Source organism: Aulonocara stuartgranti (assembly GCF_965226115.1).
Source record: "Aulonocara stuartgranti genome assembly, chromosome: 17".
Lineage (NCBI taxonomy): Eukaryota > Metazoa > Chordata > Actinopteri > Cichliformes > Cichlidae > Aulonocara > Aulonocara stuartgranti.
This window is the reverse complement of record NC_138953.1, coordinates 38,653,373-38,671,210: the sequence shown is the minus strand read 5'-3', so window position 1 is coordinate 38,671,210 and position 17,838 is coordinate 38,653,373. Positions and strand designations below refer to the sequence as shown.

At 41.4% G+C, this 17,838-nt stretch overlaps 1 protein-coding gene across 2 annotated transcripts in view; it reads left to right on the top strand.

Annotated features, from left to right (window-relative positions):
- sgip1a (SH3GL interacting endocytic adaptor 1a) overlaps positions 1-17,838 on the top strand; it is an 82,882-nt gene that overhangs the window by 44,890 nt on the left and 20,154 nt on the right. The window contains exons 4-13 of one of the 2 annotated variants that reach the window (XM_082510347.1): positions 8,299-8,362; positions 9,004-9,025; positions 9,166-9,186; positions 9,644-9,700; positions 9,975-10,038; positions 10,551-10,726; positions 14,446-14,457; positions 15,908-15,929; positions 16,035-16,119; positions 17,028-17,113. In XM_082510347.1, the coding sequence (XP_082366473.1) occupies positions 8,299-8,362; positions 9,004-9,025; positions 9,166-9,186; positions 9,644-9,700; positions 9,975-10,038; positions 10,551-10,726; positions 14,446-14,457; positions 15,908-15,929; positions 16,035-16,119; positions 17,028-17,113 (609 nt within the window). Of the gene's footprint in view, positions 1-8,298; positions 8,363-9,003; positions 9,026-9,165; positions 9,187-9,643; positions 9,701-9,974; positions 10,039-10,550; positions 10,727-14,445; positions 14,458-15,907; positions 15,931-16,029; positions 16,120-17,027; positions 17,114-17,838 lie in introns of both variants that reach the window. The other variant, XM_082510348.1, reaches the window with a different exon arrangement.

Here is a 17,838-nt window from a genome sequence, read left to right as displayed (position 1 = left end):
ATATAGTATGGCCAATACTATATTACATTAATTTTAAACTGTTCTTTCTTGGAAGACAGACCTCTGTTATGATGACATGAGGTGATGCATGAATTGATGACTGACATTTTTATTTAACTTCTTCAATCACAACAGTATATTTGAACATACACAATAGTTTATTTTTAGCTTACAAACATCTGAGCATAAAGTGCTGACAAGGAACCCTGGTGTAAACATTAAAATGAAAGTCAGTACAATGTGCAGATTGCAGAAATATACATAAACAAAATCAGTGGCTTTACCACACTCAGTTTTTCGACATCTGTGAACTACTAGACAGTCATTCAATTAAAAAATAATATTAAATAAATAAAACTAATAAATAAAAAATACACACATCTTACTGATCTCTGCAGTCAGTAACATTACACATAAAGTGCAAACATAATAGCAATTGTATAAACACACACACACAAACACGCCTTTAAAATTTAAAGGCGTGAAATTGGACGGTCTAGTTCTGATTAGCGTCACCGCTGTCTCGGTGGAGTTTAATAAACTCGGCCGTCTGCTTCTTGCTATCTAAAATATAACCAGACACTGGTGTAAATTCTCGACTGTCTCATACTTCTGTTTAATAAGTTTTCTGTTTGACGTTTAGTCAGCTGTGTGAAAACCAAGGAGGAACCCACCCGGGGGATTAATAAAGTTTTATTTTATCTAATCTAATAACTTTAATCTCAGCCAAACCGATTTACTCACGAACAAACAAAACACTGAAAAAAGCCCAACAATAACATTTTTAGGTTGTCTAAGTGACTTATATATTACGTTTAACCCGAGCAGCGAAACTCCGCGGTGATCTGAAAATGATGTGCCGGGAGTTGTGCCGTTCTCGGCCGCATCAGTAACCCTCGAGCTCCCGGCTAGCTGTCGAGCTGGTGGGTAGCAGACGCCTCTGAAAATGTCGAAGCACTTTTGCAAATATGGGATATCTTGATAAACCGAGCAGATATTTGATGTTTACACAACTACTTTCTCGCCTGAAAATATGTTAAAAGTTTATTTTGTGACCCAGAAAGATTAGTATGAGTAATTTTAAAACTTAGTAGCGGCCGCCATTGTTGGAAACTGGAGTTTGGCTGGGCCGCGCTATGAATTCTGGGATATGGTAGTAATTTGGACAGCCTTCGGCACGTCGCTGTGACGTAATCGGTCTACAAATGCGGCCTCAGGAGGATGCAGCCCATGAATTTGGACATGTCCAGAGTATAATCGCAGCCTTTGCGGTTAGAAAATTGCACTTGATCATGTCGCGATATTATCGCAAATGCGATATATCGTTCAGCCCTAATACCCACAACAACTCAACACACCATCTTCCCGTCGCAGTTGTCCCCTGCTACTCTCCCACCTGAGCGCGCTCCGACATGCACGGCACACACCAGCTTATCATTTCCAAACATGTTGTTTTATCCAAGCAAAAGACGTCGAACACGTTTTAAAAATGAGTTTAAGATATTTATTCCATGTCTAAATGAAATGAGCTCCCATTTTTTTCCTTCTTTTTCATTCAACACCTCTGCTGTTAAATCTCAGTGGTGTATTATCTTCCTTTCTGATTACTATGCACAGCAGCACAGGTCTCGCATTCAGAGTCTGGAGTGGCCTGGCATGGTCTCTACTGCTGTAGCTGGCAGCATTAGCTGTGTATGTGTGTGTGTTTTTCTGGTTGGCGAGCAGATTGAGCCTCTTTGTCTCTTCCCCATTTGGAGCAGCTTGTTAACGGCCTCTGAGCTGCTGCTGCAGAAGCAGAGCTGTTCTCCACATGTATGTTGGCCCATGGCTACATGCAGGAGTTTTATTTTTATCCATGTGCGATTTGGAGTTTGTTTCCAGAGCATTGTTTAATGTTTTGGTTCCTTTGTTTCTTATATAGCTAGGGCTAATGCAATAGATCCCAGATGTGTAAGGCGTCAGGAAATAACGCAGTAGGTGCTGTACACGGACTTGGTTTGCTTTAGTTTCCTGCTGACAGTAGTCGATGAAATTGTAGTGAAATAAAAAAGCAGAATAGCACACATTTTTAAAAAACGGGTGGAATATCCACCAAACATGGATCATAAAGATGGATCGGTGCATCTTGCACCCCTCTGCATCTGTTTTTTTTGTATTCTTGAGGCTCCGTAATTGCACAACTGCAGCTGTGCCCCTCATTTCCTAATTTGCCTTTTCTACCTGACAACACATCAGGTATACAAGACGGGTATTTTTCTCAGAGGTGTTTTGGTTTGTGTCGATGTGCTCTGTTTGTCTACCTGCAAAAATTGCACATGAGCACTGAGCAAGTAATATACAATCTTCAGGTTAATCGTCATGGCAACAGCATGTAATGAGCTCTTTTGCACATGTGCTCAGTTTAATAATTGCAGTTGTTCAAGGTGATGGTTTGTTTTTATGGAAGACTGTTAGTGACAAACACTCGATTGAGGCTGCAGGGTAGATCTCACAGAGATGTGATAACACCATCTCTTGTTCAGCTTCCTCCTCCTCCAAGGTTGGCCTGAGCCACACATTTTTAACAAATCAACATTATTTGAATTCCATAGAAATTAGTACAGAGACCCACAGTCTTCTAGGGAAAAAAATGTGGTGTGCTGTTGCTCTTCAAGTGCCTTGTAGTTTTTTAGATTTGGCAGTGTCCTGTCCTGTTTGGCTTCATGTCCTTTGGCTTTTCCTGAAATTGCATTACTGTGTCTTGAGAAGAGACCACTAATTACGTTAGCACATCCTTCTGAACGGAAGCCATCAAGTCATTAAATAGTATGCACCACAAACCCTGTTATTTCCCTCTCTGTTAATGAACTCCTGCCACACACATTCATGCATTCATGTCATGGTGCAGGTCCTGCACTGGTCCTAACAAGGAATAATCATTTATTGGGTTATTTAAAAATACAAACGTTTGGTGGAGTCGTGTGTGAATACAAATATCTGTTCTGATGTATTTTTATGTGTGCGTATTTCAATGCTAAACATTGTAATGACCTCCAATAAAACGACATTTTCCTTGTTCATTATACTGTGTTATTGTCCTTTTCTTGCACTCTTTAATTATTGGGAGTGCTGTTTTATAGTAGATGGACATGAAATAAAAATAAGCTTCATAAAAGCAATAAGAGGTAATTCCCATAAAACAAAATAGTCCTGCAGGGTTGAACTCATTTAAGGTAATGTGTGCTGAAAGAGCCAAACAACACACATACATGTGCATTTTCTTAGTACAGCTGTGAATATGTCAGCTGCTGCTTCAGGGAAGTAGTAGAAACAAACCCCAAAATAGAAGTAAAGGGGTATTTATTTAAGCTGTCAAATCTGAAACAAGTAAGATGTCAAGAAAGAACTGGATTTCTGACATTTTGGTTCACTTTGAAAACCATCACGGCCCAGAATCTTCCTGCTGGCCTTAACTGAGCCTCACGAGAGGAAACATATAAAAGTAAACGACTTTTATGCTTCCAACTGGATTTTTGTATTTTTAGTCAAAACAACTCTTTAGCTAATGCTACAGCGACACTAGGAAAACACCGACCGGAGACTGTGCGATGAACAAAATTGTGACACAAACGATCGTGTTGCCTTTGAAAATGAGATCGGGTTCATCGCTCTTTGAAGCAGCTTTGGTGCATTCAGATTGTGATTTAACCCTTTCATGCATGGATTTTTACAACCTCAATCAGGATTTTTATTCATCTTTAGGCATAAAAAAAGATTTTTGAACTTCATTCTTTTTAAAACATGTACTTTTCAAAGAGTTTTTTTTTACATGTCCACTTAGTCAGTCCACTGGCTGACCAGTGGGTGGCAGGTATGGAGTGGTTTGAGCAAGTATACCATCAAGACTGACACAAATAAAAGAAAACAGCCTTTGAATAGCTGTCCACTGTGGTGACCGCTGCGCGTGAAGGGGTTAAACATTTAGTCTGCTGTCGATCTGTTAGTTTGGGATCGAATGGGGTCAAGTTGATAATAATAACATGTGTGATGGGACGGCGATTAACTGGTAAACTGGCAGTCGCAAATTTGTTGCCATCTATGTTCTCAGAAAAATTCACGTTTACCTCAGATTTCAAACAGCAGTTTGTCTATAAAGATTCATGTAGTTGCTGCAGGTTGGTGATTTAACTGAATGATGATAAAGGTGCTCGACAATCTTATTATTATTTTTTTAAAATAGCCACAACACAAACATTTAGCACCCAGCTGTCACGTCCCCCATCAAAAACGCAAAGATGAGTCATGCTCGTTGCTGCAGACTGACTCAGGTTACATGAGTCTGCAGTCATTTGCAAACCGGTCTGTCTGCAAGCGTTTGCAGTCAGTTCACATCAGGCCGTGATCGTTTGGAGACAGGTTGCCTCCCACCTGGTGACCTGTGCAGTTACTGTGGGATCAGGTTGGTTGGTTGTGTTGCATGATCAGTCTGTTGGAGACCAGTTGGTTGTTGCAACTATTTGCAGTACTTTAAGGTTTGGCACCAAAAAAACTTTCTGCATCAGTGAGTCCACTGATTATTATTTATTTATTCATTTTATTCCCATTTATGTTTGTTTACTTGCTTACTTATTCATTGGTTTCCTAGTTGCAACCTCATTAAAACTAGGAAAACTCCACCCCAGTGTGAGCGAGCCATAAGTCAAACTGTTCAAAGATTAATCGGACAGGACGATATCAGACTAAAATAAATGTCTGTGCCTTGGTAGCCCAGCTGTTGAAGGAACAATTTAAGCTCCTTCCATCCGTTATACTAAAGGCTGAGAGAGAGCACGCTGTGTCCTCATCTGGAAGCCTCCCACAGATGGTTCACTGAGATCAGGAGGGGAAACTGGTCTGGGAAAGCCAGAGATTGAAAGAAGAGATTGCAGTTTGGCATCGCGAAATGAAGTCGTCTGTACTTTGAAAGGGAAAGGGGTAAAGCTCGACATCAGTTGAGGGGAGGAGCTGTCTGTGTATGTGTGCAAACGACACATACGTATGTACTCACAGGGACACACAAACAGCATGATGGCTTCCACAGTCGCCCTGCTGAAGTACGTGAAAGTAATAATACTTGTTGTGTTTTGGTACTTTGTCGCTTCGCTGAAGGCCATCGATGGCTGTTTGTTTAAGGTCTGTAACGTGTTAGACGGGTGATGCATTACCATAAGATGAAAGGATAAGAAAGCGTTAAAAGAAAAACGGAAACCTTCCTGCTCTTCATCCACGACCTCAGTGACCTCACTGATTCAAAGCCGATGTTTTCATATGAAAGAGTACTCATCGTGTGCCTCATGTAGCCACGCAAAGTGGAAATAAGATTTCTGACCTTACCTAAACTCTTATTTTTGACCTTGCCTTTATAGAAACGAGCACTTCTTTCCAACACCTGATCTACTCGTGTCCGTCAGAATTCATGACGCTCTTGGCATCATGAATATTCTGCAGTGGTGTGTGTGTGTGTGTGTGTGTGTGTGTGTGTGTGTGTGTGTGTGTGTGTGTCTACCTTTTCGTATATATGTCTTAAAGACATAAAGACCTGGATGGCCGCTAACTTTCTGCTTCTTAATTCAGATAAAACTGAGGTTATTGTACTCGGCCCTGAAAATCTTAGAAATATGGTATCTAATCAGATTCTTACTCTGGATGGCATTACCTTGGCCTCCAGTAACGCGGTGAGGAACCTTGGAGTCATTTTTGACCAGGACATGTCCTTCAACGCACATATTAAACAAATATGTAAGACTGCTTTCTTCCATTTGCGCAACATCTCTAAAATTAGAAATATCCTGTCTCAGAGTGACGCTGAAAAACTAGTTCATGCATTTATTACTTCCAGGCTGGACTACTGTAATTCATTATTATCAGGATGTCCAAAAAACTCACTGAAAAGCCTTCAGCTAATCCAAAATGCTGCAGCAAGAGTCCTGACAGGGACTAGAAAGAGAGAGCATATTTCTCCTGTTTTGGCTTCCCTTCATTGGCTTCCTGTTAAATCCAGAATTGAATTCAAAATCCTGCTCCTCACATACAAGGTCTTAAATAATCAGGCCCCATCTTATCTTAATGACCTTGTAGTACCATATCACCCTATTAGAGCGCTCCGCTCTCGCTCTGCAGGCCTACTTGTTGTTCCTAGAGTATTTAAAAGTAGAATGGGAGGGAGAGCCTTCAGTTTTCAGGCCCCTCTTCTGTGGAACCAGCTTCCAGTTTGGATTCGGGAGACAGACACTATCTCTACTTTTAAGATTAGGCTTCAAACTTTCCTTTTTTCTAAAGCATATAGTTAGGGCTGGACCAGGTGACCCTGAATCCTCCCTTTGTTATGCTGCAATAGATGTAGGCTGCCGGGGGATTCCCATGATGCATTGAGTTTTTCCTTTCCAGTCACCTTTCTCACTCACTATGTATTAATAGACCTCTCTGCATTGAATCATATCTGTTATTAACCTCTGTCTCTCTTCCACAGCATGTCTTTATCCTGTCTTCCTTCTCTCACCCCAACCGGTCGCAGCAGATGGCCCCGCCCCTCCCTGAGCCTGGTTCTGCTGGAGGTTTCTTCCTGTTAAAAGGGAGTTTTTCCTTCCCACTGTCGCCAAAGTGCTTGCTCATAGGGGGTCATATGATTGTTGGGTTTTTCTCTGTATCTATGAAGCGCCTTGAGGCGACTTTTGTTGTGATTTGGCGCTATATAAATAAAATTGAATTGAATTGAATTGAATTGAATATAAAGACAGATCATGTCCTTACGTGCAACATATGAAACTGCCTTTAGTCTTTCTGTATGTGTGCTGGTGCTGATTATAAGCAGCGGGATATTTATTTGAACCTTGACAGTCACCATTAATAGGATGCAAGGCTGAATATGTTGGCAGAATCAATGGGAGAGTATTTCTGGGCGAGAGCGTCTGTGTCCTGGAGGCCTTCTCGGATTGATTTCTCGTTCTGATGCAAAATTAGTCGAGTGGAGAAATGAAATAAAAACATGGAAAAAATGTAAACAAGCTGCAGGTACTCTCCTTTTTTCCCTGTGGGTCTGCTGTAGTAGTCTGCTGAGCTTCGGTGTGGTTTCCTGTTATCCAGCTTATGACACTTCTTAGGTGAGCAGAGGACTGTAGACGCTCTTAATTTTTAGCAGGAGACTACAATGATGATATTTGTCTTTTATTCATGAGTAGGGTCACTGGTGTTGAATTTGAGTACCAGAACACATCAAGGACGGGAGCATGATACCGTTTTGTGTGTGTGTGAAGTAGCATCAAGTTTCTGGTTGGAGACTTGTGTGTAACTGCATGTGGTATGAGGAGAAAAAATAGGTTGGTCCTTAGATTATGTGATGAGATCGCAACCACACAAAGAGGAGGAAGTATGAGAGTAAGGGAAACATTGGAGAAGAAATGGAGGACAACTGGGCCTTCATTTGGGGTAAGAAAGAGGTGCGAGCATTTGAGTTTGTTTAGCCTAATGCAACTAAACATGACTCATTTCATAGACAGGAGGACTAAGCTGGGACTAGGAGAAGATTACATATTTAATTTTTAGAACTTGAAGCTGGACTAATGTGCTGGTCAACTGGCAGAGTCGTTTTTGTAGAGTAATTCCTGAACAAACAGGATACTTTGTGCTTAAATTGGTAAAACAGGAGAAAGTCCAGAAGTTTCATGTGAACAATGTCTGCATTTCTTGTTTTTCACCTTTTGTCCCGCAGCTGTACCAAGTCCACGGAGTAAATGCGTTTTGTTTTAAGGCATGAACTCGCCCGAGCTTCCTCGAGGCCTAAACACACCAGCGCTGTAATCATTTGTGTTGTGTTTCAATGAGCGGCTCCAGTAGAGCTTCAGGAGATGTGAGGTGATGTGTAGGTGAGATTATGACTGTAGAAGGCTGGTTTGGTATGACCCCTGAATTACTGAGTAATTACCAACTCCAGTAACTTTATGGCTGATTTTGTTCTCACCTTGTGAGTTTGTCTGCTTGATTTGATGTTTATTTGTCTGCGAGCATTTTGAGCTAGTAATCACATTCCTGTTCGGTGCATTAAAAGTCAGCAGTTTCTCAGCGGCTGCTTTCTTGATGTTCGCTGTGCTCAGAAAACTTTGTTTTCATCCTTTTTTTTGACCTCGCATTGATGCAACTAGTCACTAAATAACACATAAAACATTTTCTTTAATTTCCTGGGTGATGGATGAGTCGTTCACTGAGCCTTTAACCCACGAAACCGTCAACTTCTAGTCACGTCTTTGTGTCTGCATAGAATAATTCACCTTTTTCTCTTTTCAGGATTGAAAAAACGTACCAGGAAGGCCTTTGGGATACGGAAGAAAGAGAAGGACAATGATTCCGCGTAAGTCCTCTGTTGTGTTGTTTGATCCACGCACAGAGCTTATTAGTGCTTCACTATGATGCTGTGAAGTGGAGCTACAGGCTGACTGAACACTCGGGGGGGGATGATATGTGACAGTAGGTTATGCATATTTATGGCAGAAGAATGAAGGGATTGTGGTCAGGAAGAACAATTACAGGATTAATATTAAGTGTGGTTCATGTCAAATACATGAAATGCTAGACAGCAGCTTCCTGTAATCATCTACGGCTCAAGGGTCTTCCAGCCAATTACGAGTCACTGCTGAATAGACTTTATAGACCACTTTATTGTATGTCATGTGTTATTTAGGATCTCTAAAATAATACACCAGCTTACAATACTTGTTGCTTGTTTTTTGTGTAAGATAAAGGGAAGAAATGTTCTGCATTTATGTAACTACGACAGTCATAATACAGGAAACTGCTGCCTTTGGCGTTTGTTTAGTCAATCTTTGAATTTTTGTAGCCATGTTCTAATCCTACACAAAACAGTTGAAGTGTTATGAACCTGCGTGTCTGTGGAAGTGTGATCATGTGAAAACTGGATTAATCAGAAAAAGACTCACTTAAATGAAGAAGTTGTGTCTTAAGTAACATTTTCCTTTCTTTTGGTTTGCACAGGGGGTCTCCAGACAGAGATGGTGTAAGTAACAGAAACGATCTAGTACATAAACAGTTTTATGTATTTATTAATTGGGGTTTATGTAAGCCTGTGTCATCAGAGAAATTTGTGAGGCACATTGTTTTTGTGTTTTTTCTTTTTCTGTTCTTTTCACCTGACAGGAACCTCGAGAGGTTGAATCGGTACTGAGCTCAGCTTTTTAGACTAGACCACACTCTAGAGAAGTGTAGTGTGTAGAGCTTAGACTGGTCATAGACGTCGCAGTATGTTCTTTAACTCATCAGCCTGATGCAAGTGCAGCTGTTTCAGCTATCTGTTCTTTAGCGCACTCTCTGAGGAAGCTTTGTGGGGGTGTGGGGGGGCGTTAGGGGAACAACACCAAGTCATGTTCAGCTCCATCAACTAACATTAAAAAAAACCCAAAAAACAGCCAATTTGATGACTTGAAGAGCCGCTAACGTAACAGAGTAGCCTCAGAGTAAAAGCTTTGTGACTTAAATCTGGAGGTTCAAGGTGTTTGGGGGAGATTAGCTGAGACGTAGTTCCTCTGTGTAGGTGTGTAATGCAGTTGCAGGTATGTTGTATCGTGTTTTGTTAGGTGAGATTTTAGTCAAACTGTTTCTGTCTTCTCGCTCTCAGAAGAAGACGAACGGGGCCCCGAATGGCTTCTATGGAGATATCGACTGGGACAGATACGTAAGTAAAAACGCTGCTTTGTAGGTCCAAGCTGACTTTCAAGACTGTTTGTTGGTTTCACTTTCATGTCGTGACTCTTCTGTGTTGATCTGTGGTTTTATAAAACAGATCAACAGCTTCACAGATATGTTAATTGTTTGTAGATGGTCCCGTCAGGTCAGCGGGTTTACGTGTGTAGCTTACACGGTGGGTGTGGGTTGCATGTGTGGAGTTTTTTACTTTGCAGGAACAGCTGCTGTTTGTCACTATCATTCAGACTCATTGTGTCTTTCAGAACTCTCCTGAGGTGGATGATGAAGGCTACAGTATCAGACCTGAAGATGAATTAGAAGAGGAAGATATCCTCAGCACAGTTTTTAATACGTGGCAGTTTCTGTCAAGTTACTTGGCAAGAACTGGATTGCTTCATTGTTTGTGTCGCATTTGCTGCACACTGTTGGGTCAGTTTTTGTCGTGCATGTGATGGAAGACAAACGTGACGTGGCTCACAGAACAGATCAATATGATTAGTGTTTTACTGAGAAATGGCATACAGATAATAAAATGGCTCAAGTTCTTTAAAAAGGTGTTTAGGCCCCAGATTTAAGATACAGAAAAGTCTTCATTTTTATTATGTGGCTAATAAAAAAGTAATTAAAAACAAATTTATAAAGTGGGTCAGAAAAGAACATTTCTAAGTGTCTGTGAATGTGTCTTAAACAGGACGATGTCACAGAAAACAGACTTTTGTAAAGAAGAAACGATTTAAGTACCGACACGCAAAGTTTCACTGAGGAATGTGGTTCCCGGGTTTCTCATCAACCTTAAGATGAAATGTAAACGTTTGTTTTCCTTGACATTTTTCCTTCACTTGCCCCCAAAAAGTCTCACTTCTTCTCCTCCGACGAGTCCGAGGAAGAAGAGGACCACAGGAAAAAATTCAAGATCAAGATCAAGCCTCTGCCGCCTGATCGTGTTGTGGAGGCACCCTCAGTCGATGAGCTCAAAGCCTCCATAGGCAACATAGCTCTGTCCCCATCTCCCATGGTGAGTAGATCTGGTTTCCCTGGTCCGTCTCTGCTAGCTTTAAGTTAGCCGTGCATGCATGCATGCATCATTTCTGTTGCTCTTCTTTTTTGTGGTTTTAACTGTGCATAAATGTAGCCGTTGCTCACGTATCGTCTTTTCTACTGTGTGTGGTACTATATGTTGAGCTGCTACTGTTTCTCTACAATATAAAGCTGCTTTAACCAGTATTGCTCAAAAGGGACATAAGGACACCACGAGGAGGACTGAAATCACAATTCATTCCTCTGTTATGATTGATAAAAGACCTCTAATTTCATATAATTGATTTCAAGTGTTGGCGATATAGTCTTGGTCAGACTTGGTCATAGTCGCTGACTTCAGTGTTTGAGTAACTCGAGGCAGATGTCCTACCGCAACAGAAACCATCTAAGCACCGCTGCAAAATAGCAGGGTGTGAAGCTCTTATTTGAAGCGATGCAGCTCAGTTGACGAGTCCAAATTCTAACCAGCGTCCTCTTCAGACAGCCCATAATTAGCGACATCCCTGCCACTCTAGCTGGGACCCATAACTTGAGTGTTTTCCAGTGAGGAGAGCTGGCTTAAGTATCTATCTTGAATTATTCAGGTAGGAAAGTGGGCACCTGTGTGTCAGTCTGCTGTGGTCATTTGAGCCTCTGGGCCTTAATAATTGAGTCCAACTTCAGTGTGCTCACCCACTGACTGTTAACCTGATCACGTGTGAATGATTTTTCACGCTGGTCACGTCTGTGTGAACGTGTATGAAGAGCTAATGCATGAGGAGGCCTGTGTTTTTGGAAGGTTGCACACCTACATTTCTTACCCTTTCTCAGTTTTTGATCATTTTCAAAGGACTATTATTTCAGTGTGACAAGCTCGATTTATAAGGCTTTGAACACTAATACTTGACATCGTATTGTGTGTTGTTTATCTTCTACTCCTAAATAAGATAAATGTTAAGTGTAGGGCTGCCACAAACGATTATTTTGATAGTCGACTAGTCACCGATTATTTTTGCGATTAGTCGACTAATCAGATCATCATCCATTAGACGTAAAACTACAGCTTATTGCACCAGCAGCATCTGCTCTTATATAACTATCATTAGCTTACAGCTTTAAGTGTTTAAGGTCTGTGCTAACTAAAAATAAAGACAAGATGATAGTTTATTAAATTTTAATGAAATTTGCAGATTGTTTCGGTGAAGTTTAATAAACTCCTTGCTATCTAAAATATAACAGGACACCGGAGTAAATTCTGGAGCATCTCACACTTCTGATAATCAGCTGTCTGCTTGACGTTTATTCAGCTGTGTAAAAACTATAACTTTAATCTCAGCCAAACCGATTTACTCAGGAACAAATAAAATACTGAAAAAAGCCAAACAATAACATTTTAAGTTATCTAAGTGACTTATATATCATGTTTAACCTGAGAAGCGAAAGACAGCGGTGGGTTTGAAAACGATTTGCCGGGAGTCCGGTGTTCTCACGGCTCTAGTGAGCCTAGCCCCCGGCTAGCTATCAAGCTAGTGGGTAACAGACGTCTCCGAAAACGTCGGAGCGCTTTTGAAAACATGTGGTGTCTTGATAAACTGAGCAGATATTTGAGGTTTACACAGCTACATTCTCGCCTGAAAATGTGTTAAATGTTTATTCTGTGACCCAGAAAGAATAATAAGAGTAAAGTTAAAACTAACTAGCTGCCTCCATTGTTATAAACTGCGCTGGGCCGCGCTATGAATTCTGGGACACAGCTTCTTCTTCTTCGGGGTTTAACGGCAGCTGGCATCCTTGTACATGCAGTGCTGCCATCTTCTGTTTCAGTCCGTTATTACACTCTTAAATCCTGCTACTTATTCCTGCGTCTTTTGTGATCTTACAAAGCTTCAAACGACGCGTCGACTATTAAATCAGTCGTCGACGATTTTGATAGTCGACTAATCGTGGCAGCCCTAGTTAAGTGCGGCTCTAACTGTATGACATATTTGAGAGTGTTGGATGTTGAGGTGTTGCTCTTCATTTTGGTTCAAATCTGCATGACGTTTAACTGCCCAGCGCTTTTTCTTCATACATGCACACAGTTATTTTATGGCTATGGGTAAAATAATTTTTTTAAAAAGGAATATAGGCCACATGCTAACTGAAAGACTAAACCCTGACTGTTGCATGTATGTGTTTGTTGTTTCTGTAACCTCATTTGGTTGATGTATAAATGGGACTGAATCCAGGGAAAACCGCTAACACCATCCCGGCTGCATGTGCCCGTGTCTGTGGGTTTAGATGACTGCCTGCGTTGTAAAAGAGACTCTGCTATGCCAGTGTTGATGTACCATTCCTCCTTTTTAATTTTTCTAATTCTCTCCCTGTGCTGTCTTGATTTTGCTTTCTCTCTCATCTCATTGTTCTTTGCTGCCTCAAATGATGCTAAACTCTGTAGAAGAGTCCGGTAAGCCTTTGCTTTGTACCCCTCCACCCCCTTAACCTTTTCATCTGTCTTGGCATTTACTACCTGCTGAAAATAGGCTAGCTACATTTAAAGCGAAATATTTATAGGGCCGGTGGCTGTTTTGTGATTTCTCTGTGGCTGTAGCCACTCGTCATCGCGGTGCCAGGTTATTCTCAGCGTTTTCACGCCTCATGCACAATGATGTGGCTGCCAAAGTATTTGGACTATGTGAGCCCTCGTCTTTCAGGGTGTTTCTGCTGGCTAAGATTTCTTAAATCTGGTTTTAATGAGTTTTTGAGTGTTAAGCGCCCTCAGTCCAAACAACTAGGTTGAAAACAGTAGAGGCCAGCAAAAGGTCAAGGATGGAGTGAAAATGTTTGAGCTTAAATAAGAGATCTCACATGACATTTGATATCTTTGACATCTTACTTTTTAATATTTTGGGCAGAAACAAAGAATGTGTCCTACTCGAGCACCAAAAGCAAAGAAGCAATGTTTTCTTTTTGATTCTTTTCGTATTTCAAATAGAAAACGACATCGTATCTTTAAAGGCTAAAAGGTCATAACGTGAGAGTCGAAGAGCTTCCTGCTGTGCTTCCTGTTTACATACAGCAAAGCAGCAGTGATTGGTTATGACAAGCAATACAGAGCTTTGTCCTTCACCGGTGTATCCAATCAGAGGTCTCCTTTCTAGGAGCATTTCCCACCCACTGTTGCATCACTTTAATCACTCACGGCTCACTGCACAACTGGATCAGGCACAAGAGTGAGCGATGGAGGGAGAGATGGCTGATGCGAGGTGGACATGACACAGACAGATGGAGAGATTTCAGTTCAAATTAAAGATGCCAAGGGGGCAGATGGAGTCTACAAGGGAGAATAAAAGGAAACTCTAAAGGATTAGTTGGCAAAAGGGTGGTGTTTGCAGGAAAGTGATTAGAATAAAGATGGATGAAAAGTGAGCCCATTTGAGATTCTAGAGCGACTACATTTTGTTCTTGAACACTAACCTAGAGTTGGGGAAAAAAAGTGAGAATGACTTATTTAAACTCTTATCTGTTTGACATCACACACACAGCTGTTCGAGCTTATTTAAAATAAAAATCTGAGACAGATGAGCTCGTTTTTTTATGACTGGGTAACAACCACATCCTCAAATTCAGCCAACCAGGCCAAAAATACTTCTCATCCTGATGTATATGATGTCTCCTTTACTGATTTGTCACTCTCTGATCAGGTATCTCTTCTCTCTTCCTTTTTGCTGGTCACAGAGACGTAGCCCGGTAAGTGGCTTCTTCTTCCTTTTCCCTGGGGTTAGACTCAATGTACCATAGCATGTGCCACATGTCCACTTATTCCTTTTCTCCTTGTCCTTGGGGTCAGTTGAATAAGGGAAAATATGTAAGGGTCAGCAGTTAAAACAGTCAATCAATATGTTTCAAAATTTCATTAACATTAAAAATATTTTTAGCTTTTTAAGATCAGCGATATACTTGTGTACTTCTTTTGGGTATTTCTTTGCCTTGAATGGCTTCATGCTTGGTCTCTACTGGGGACACAATTTACACTTTGGACAGCTTGGACCCTTTGATGTCTTACTTCAGTCACTCCCCATCGTGTCTTCTCATCTGCTCTCCTCCCTGCCTTCTTCTCTCTCCTTATCTGCCTTTTGTTGGCCTCTCACATCCTGCTTGTGGTGAATTCATACACATGCTCTCTTAGACTTTGGTGTTTGGGATCACAGCCGAGAAGGCAGTAATGTTTGTGCTGTTGCCTCCCCATCATCAACACTGGTCTCTTTTTTTTGTACGCCTATCGCATTTTATCACGTGGCTTCTTACAGCTTCAAAGGACGTTTGGAAAACCTTTAAAGACGCCATAAACCACTGCAAGCAGATTTAGATTACCAGTATCCCACTTTCAGACAGATTTGATGTTCACAGCATGATTGTTGTAGCAGCTTTGCATCCCTTCATTTTTTCTGTCTCGCTTAAGGCAGTTTTCTCTACCTATTACCGTTGGGCGATTGGACGAATTTATCGACCACAGCGATAGGCTGAGCGTTTTACAAGAGCGATTTATTTATGTATTTGCCCATGAGTAAGTTAGTTTCAACCAACAAAGTCATGTTTGAGTCTTTGCTGGCGCAGTACGTCTGCACGAGCGGCACACCTCTTTGGTTATATCCTCAGGTTTACCTCTTTCACCCGGTTTAAAGCCAAAGAAATCCCAAATTGGTGACTTTGTATTTTACTTTTTGGCAACTAGTTCCTCCATGTTTGGACTTACTGTGTTCTAAGCACGCAAATCAGTCCGTGCATGATTACATTGCTCCGCCCATCAAAAAGTCACCTGCCCGAATATATCGGCCATCGTCATTTATTGGACTGATGAATGTCGGTTAGAAAAATGTGACAAATCGCCCAAAGTGGGGAATGCGTGCAAGTCATGCCCGCAAGTCATGCCCGCTCATGTGAAGTGTAACTGAGTGCAGTCTGATCAGATTTAGTCGCAGTTCAGCCTCCGACCTTCAACAGCCGTTGTCTTTGCTCTGTCCAAACACACTGGGAAGTTTCAGAAAGAAAAGAATAAAAGAGCTAAGATCATCTTTTTTGGTTTTATTAGAAATCCTCACACATGGATGGAAGAATGTTGGATCCAAATATGAGAACAATTTGAGGTTTCCTGTCTTTGACTTTTTACATTTCCATGTTGTTTCTTTCCACGTTACAGGGTTTGAAAAGGAACACGTCCAGTAAGTATCAGCTTCATCACCTCAGGCCAAGCTCGCTTTTTACAAGTGACAAATTAGGAGGATGTGATGTAAGATTAACGTAAATACATTTCATTTTGGGCGCAGGTGAAGAGATTGCCAGACCGAGACGCGTCGTCCCTCCTGCACCCGCCGTGGCCCCCACACCAGCTCCAGCACCACAGCCCCCCAGGTGTGTATCTCGGTGTCGCTGCTCGTCCTTTCTCCTGCCTTTGGATCACACTTCAGTCCCGAAAAGTTTTGTGCAGTTGGTCTCTATTTTAGCTTTTTGCTCGTTCCACGACACTGACGCGTTCATTTTAATTATACTTTTCTTGATGTTTTAGTCAGCGGTGTCAGTAACAAGAGGCACAATCGCTGTATCATCATGCATAAAATGTCGACATTTGGAAACTGCACCATACGTTGGCGAGGTTTTTGTTATCTTCAATATTTTCTTTGCTTATTAACTGCAGGCTTAAACTGTGGCATGCCACATGAAAAATAGTGTAGTAAGAGGAAATGTCTTTGGGTTGCTTTTGATCTTTTTGCCATCTCGTTAAATAATTCCAGACAAAAACTGTCCTCTAAAGCCAGACAGTCCTTTGCAGACCTGCCACTGTATCTACACAAAAACTCCACGCTGTGCAAACCTGGTTTTCATATCTATTGCGCTGAAGACGAGGTCTTTTTATGTTTAAGTGTGCGTTTGTTGGTTGTTGTTTGGCTGCGGTGTTTGGTGTGTTGGTTGCAGCCTCGGTACAGTGAATATGAGGTATTTGTATTTTCTGCAGATGCGATTGAGCCACAGTCACTTTCTCTTTCTGTAATGCCAAAAGACAAATGTTAAAAGTCAGTTGTTTTTATTCTGCCCCCAAAACCATCCCATTAGCTTTTCCCGTCATTCTTCCTGTCGTTGTTTATGCTCCTGCCACACTTTGAAAATGACACATTTGTAATATTGTTGGGAAGATTTGAGCGGAAAGGGGAGCTGCAGCCTGATCAGACGACATGCAACGAGACGCTGCACTCTGACTGTTGTAGCTGTAACTGTTTGCTGCTAACAGTTTCTTCTGTATTGTCCTGTTTTTTCTGTCGCAGCAATCAGCAAACACCAGTCTCTGAAGACACCACAGGCTTATTTGGGCCTCCTTTAGAAACAGCCTTTGGAGAACAGAAAACTGAAGGTAACCCTCTGTGTCTTTGTCTGTATCGGCTCTTTGAATATGTTTCTGTTGATGCTTTGCTGTCAAAGTATGTTAGCAGTATGATGAAAAACACACAAACACACACTTGTTGTCTGTGTGAGGCTTCCAGCTAGTTTTGGATGTCTTTGTTGAGGGTGTGGTTGACGGCAGTCCTCCGAGGTCGTGCTCTTTTGCACAGTGAAACTCGTTCATATGCAGATTCTGCCGTCACCTGCTCACATCCAGCCCTGCAGGATTTTATGATGCAGACTGTGGATGAGCTCTTAGCTCTTACGCAACTGCCGTGTCAGGCGTAAGTAACATCAGCTTGACACAAATTCCCTTCACATTAATTCAGACAAGTAGAAAAGCTCTGCCTCTGGCACTTTGAACTGGTAATGTTTCACTTTTTTTCCAGTAAATACTAGTTTCATTAAGATCCTCTTAAGGTCAGTTAGAGATTCTCTGTGTAATTTGACGCAATTCAGTAGCGTCAGATGTGCCGTTAAGTTGAATCGTTGTCTTTGTGAAGCTGCTGGAGTGTAGGCGGGATGTGTTGCAGGTTTGTTGCATCACACTGCATTCATCCTTTTTTAGCTTATTAGCTGGTGTATTTTTTTCAGATGTCTTTTTTTTATATGCAATTATAAAAGCGAATATTATATAGTAGCACTAAATCGAGTGCGTGTTCTTGTGTTGACACATTGTGATTGCAGTTTTTACTG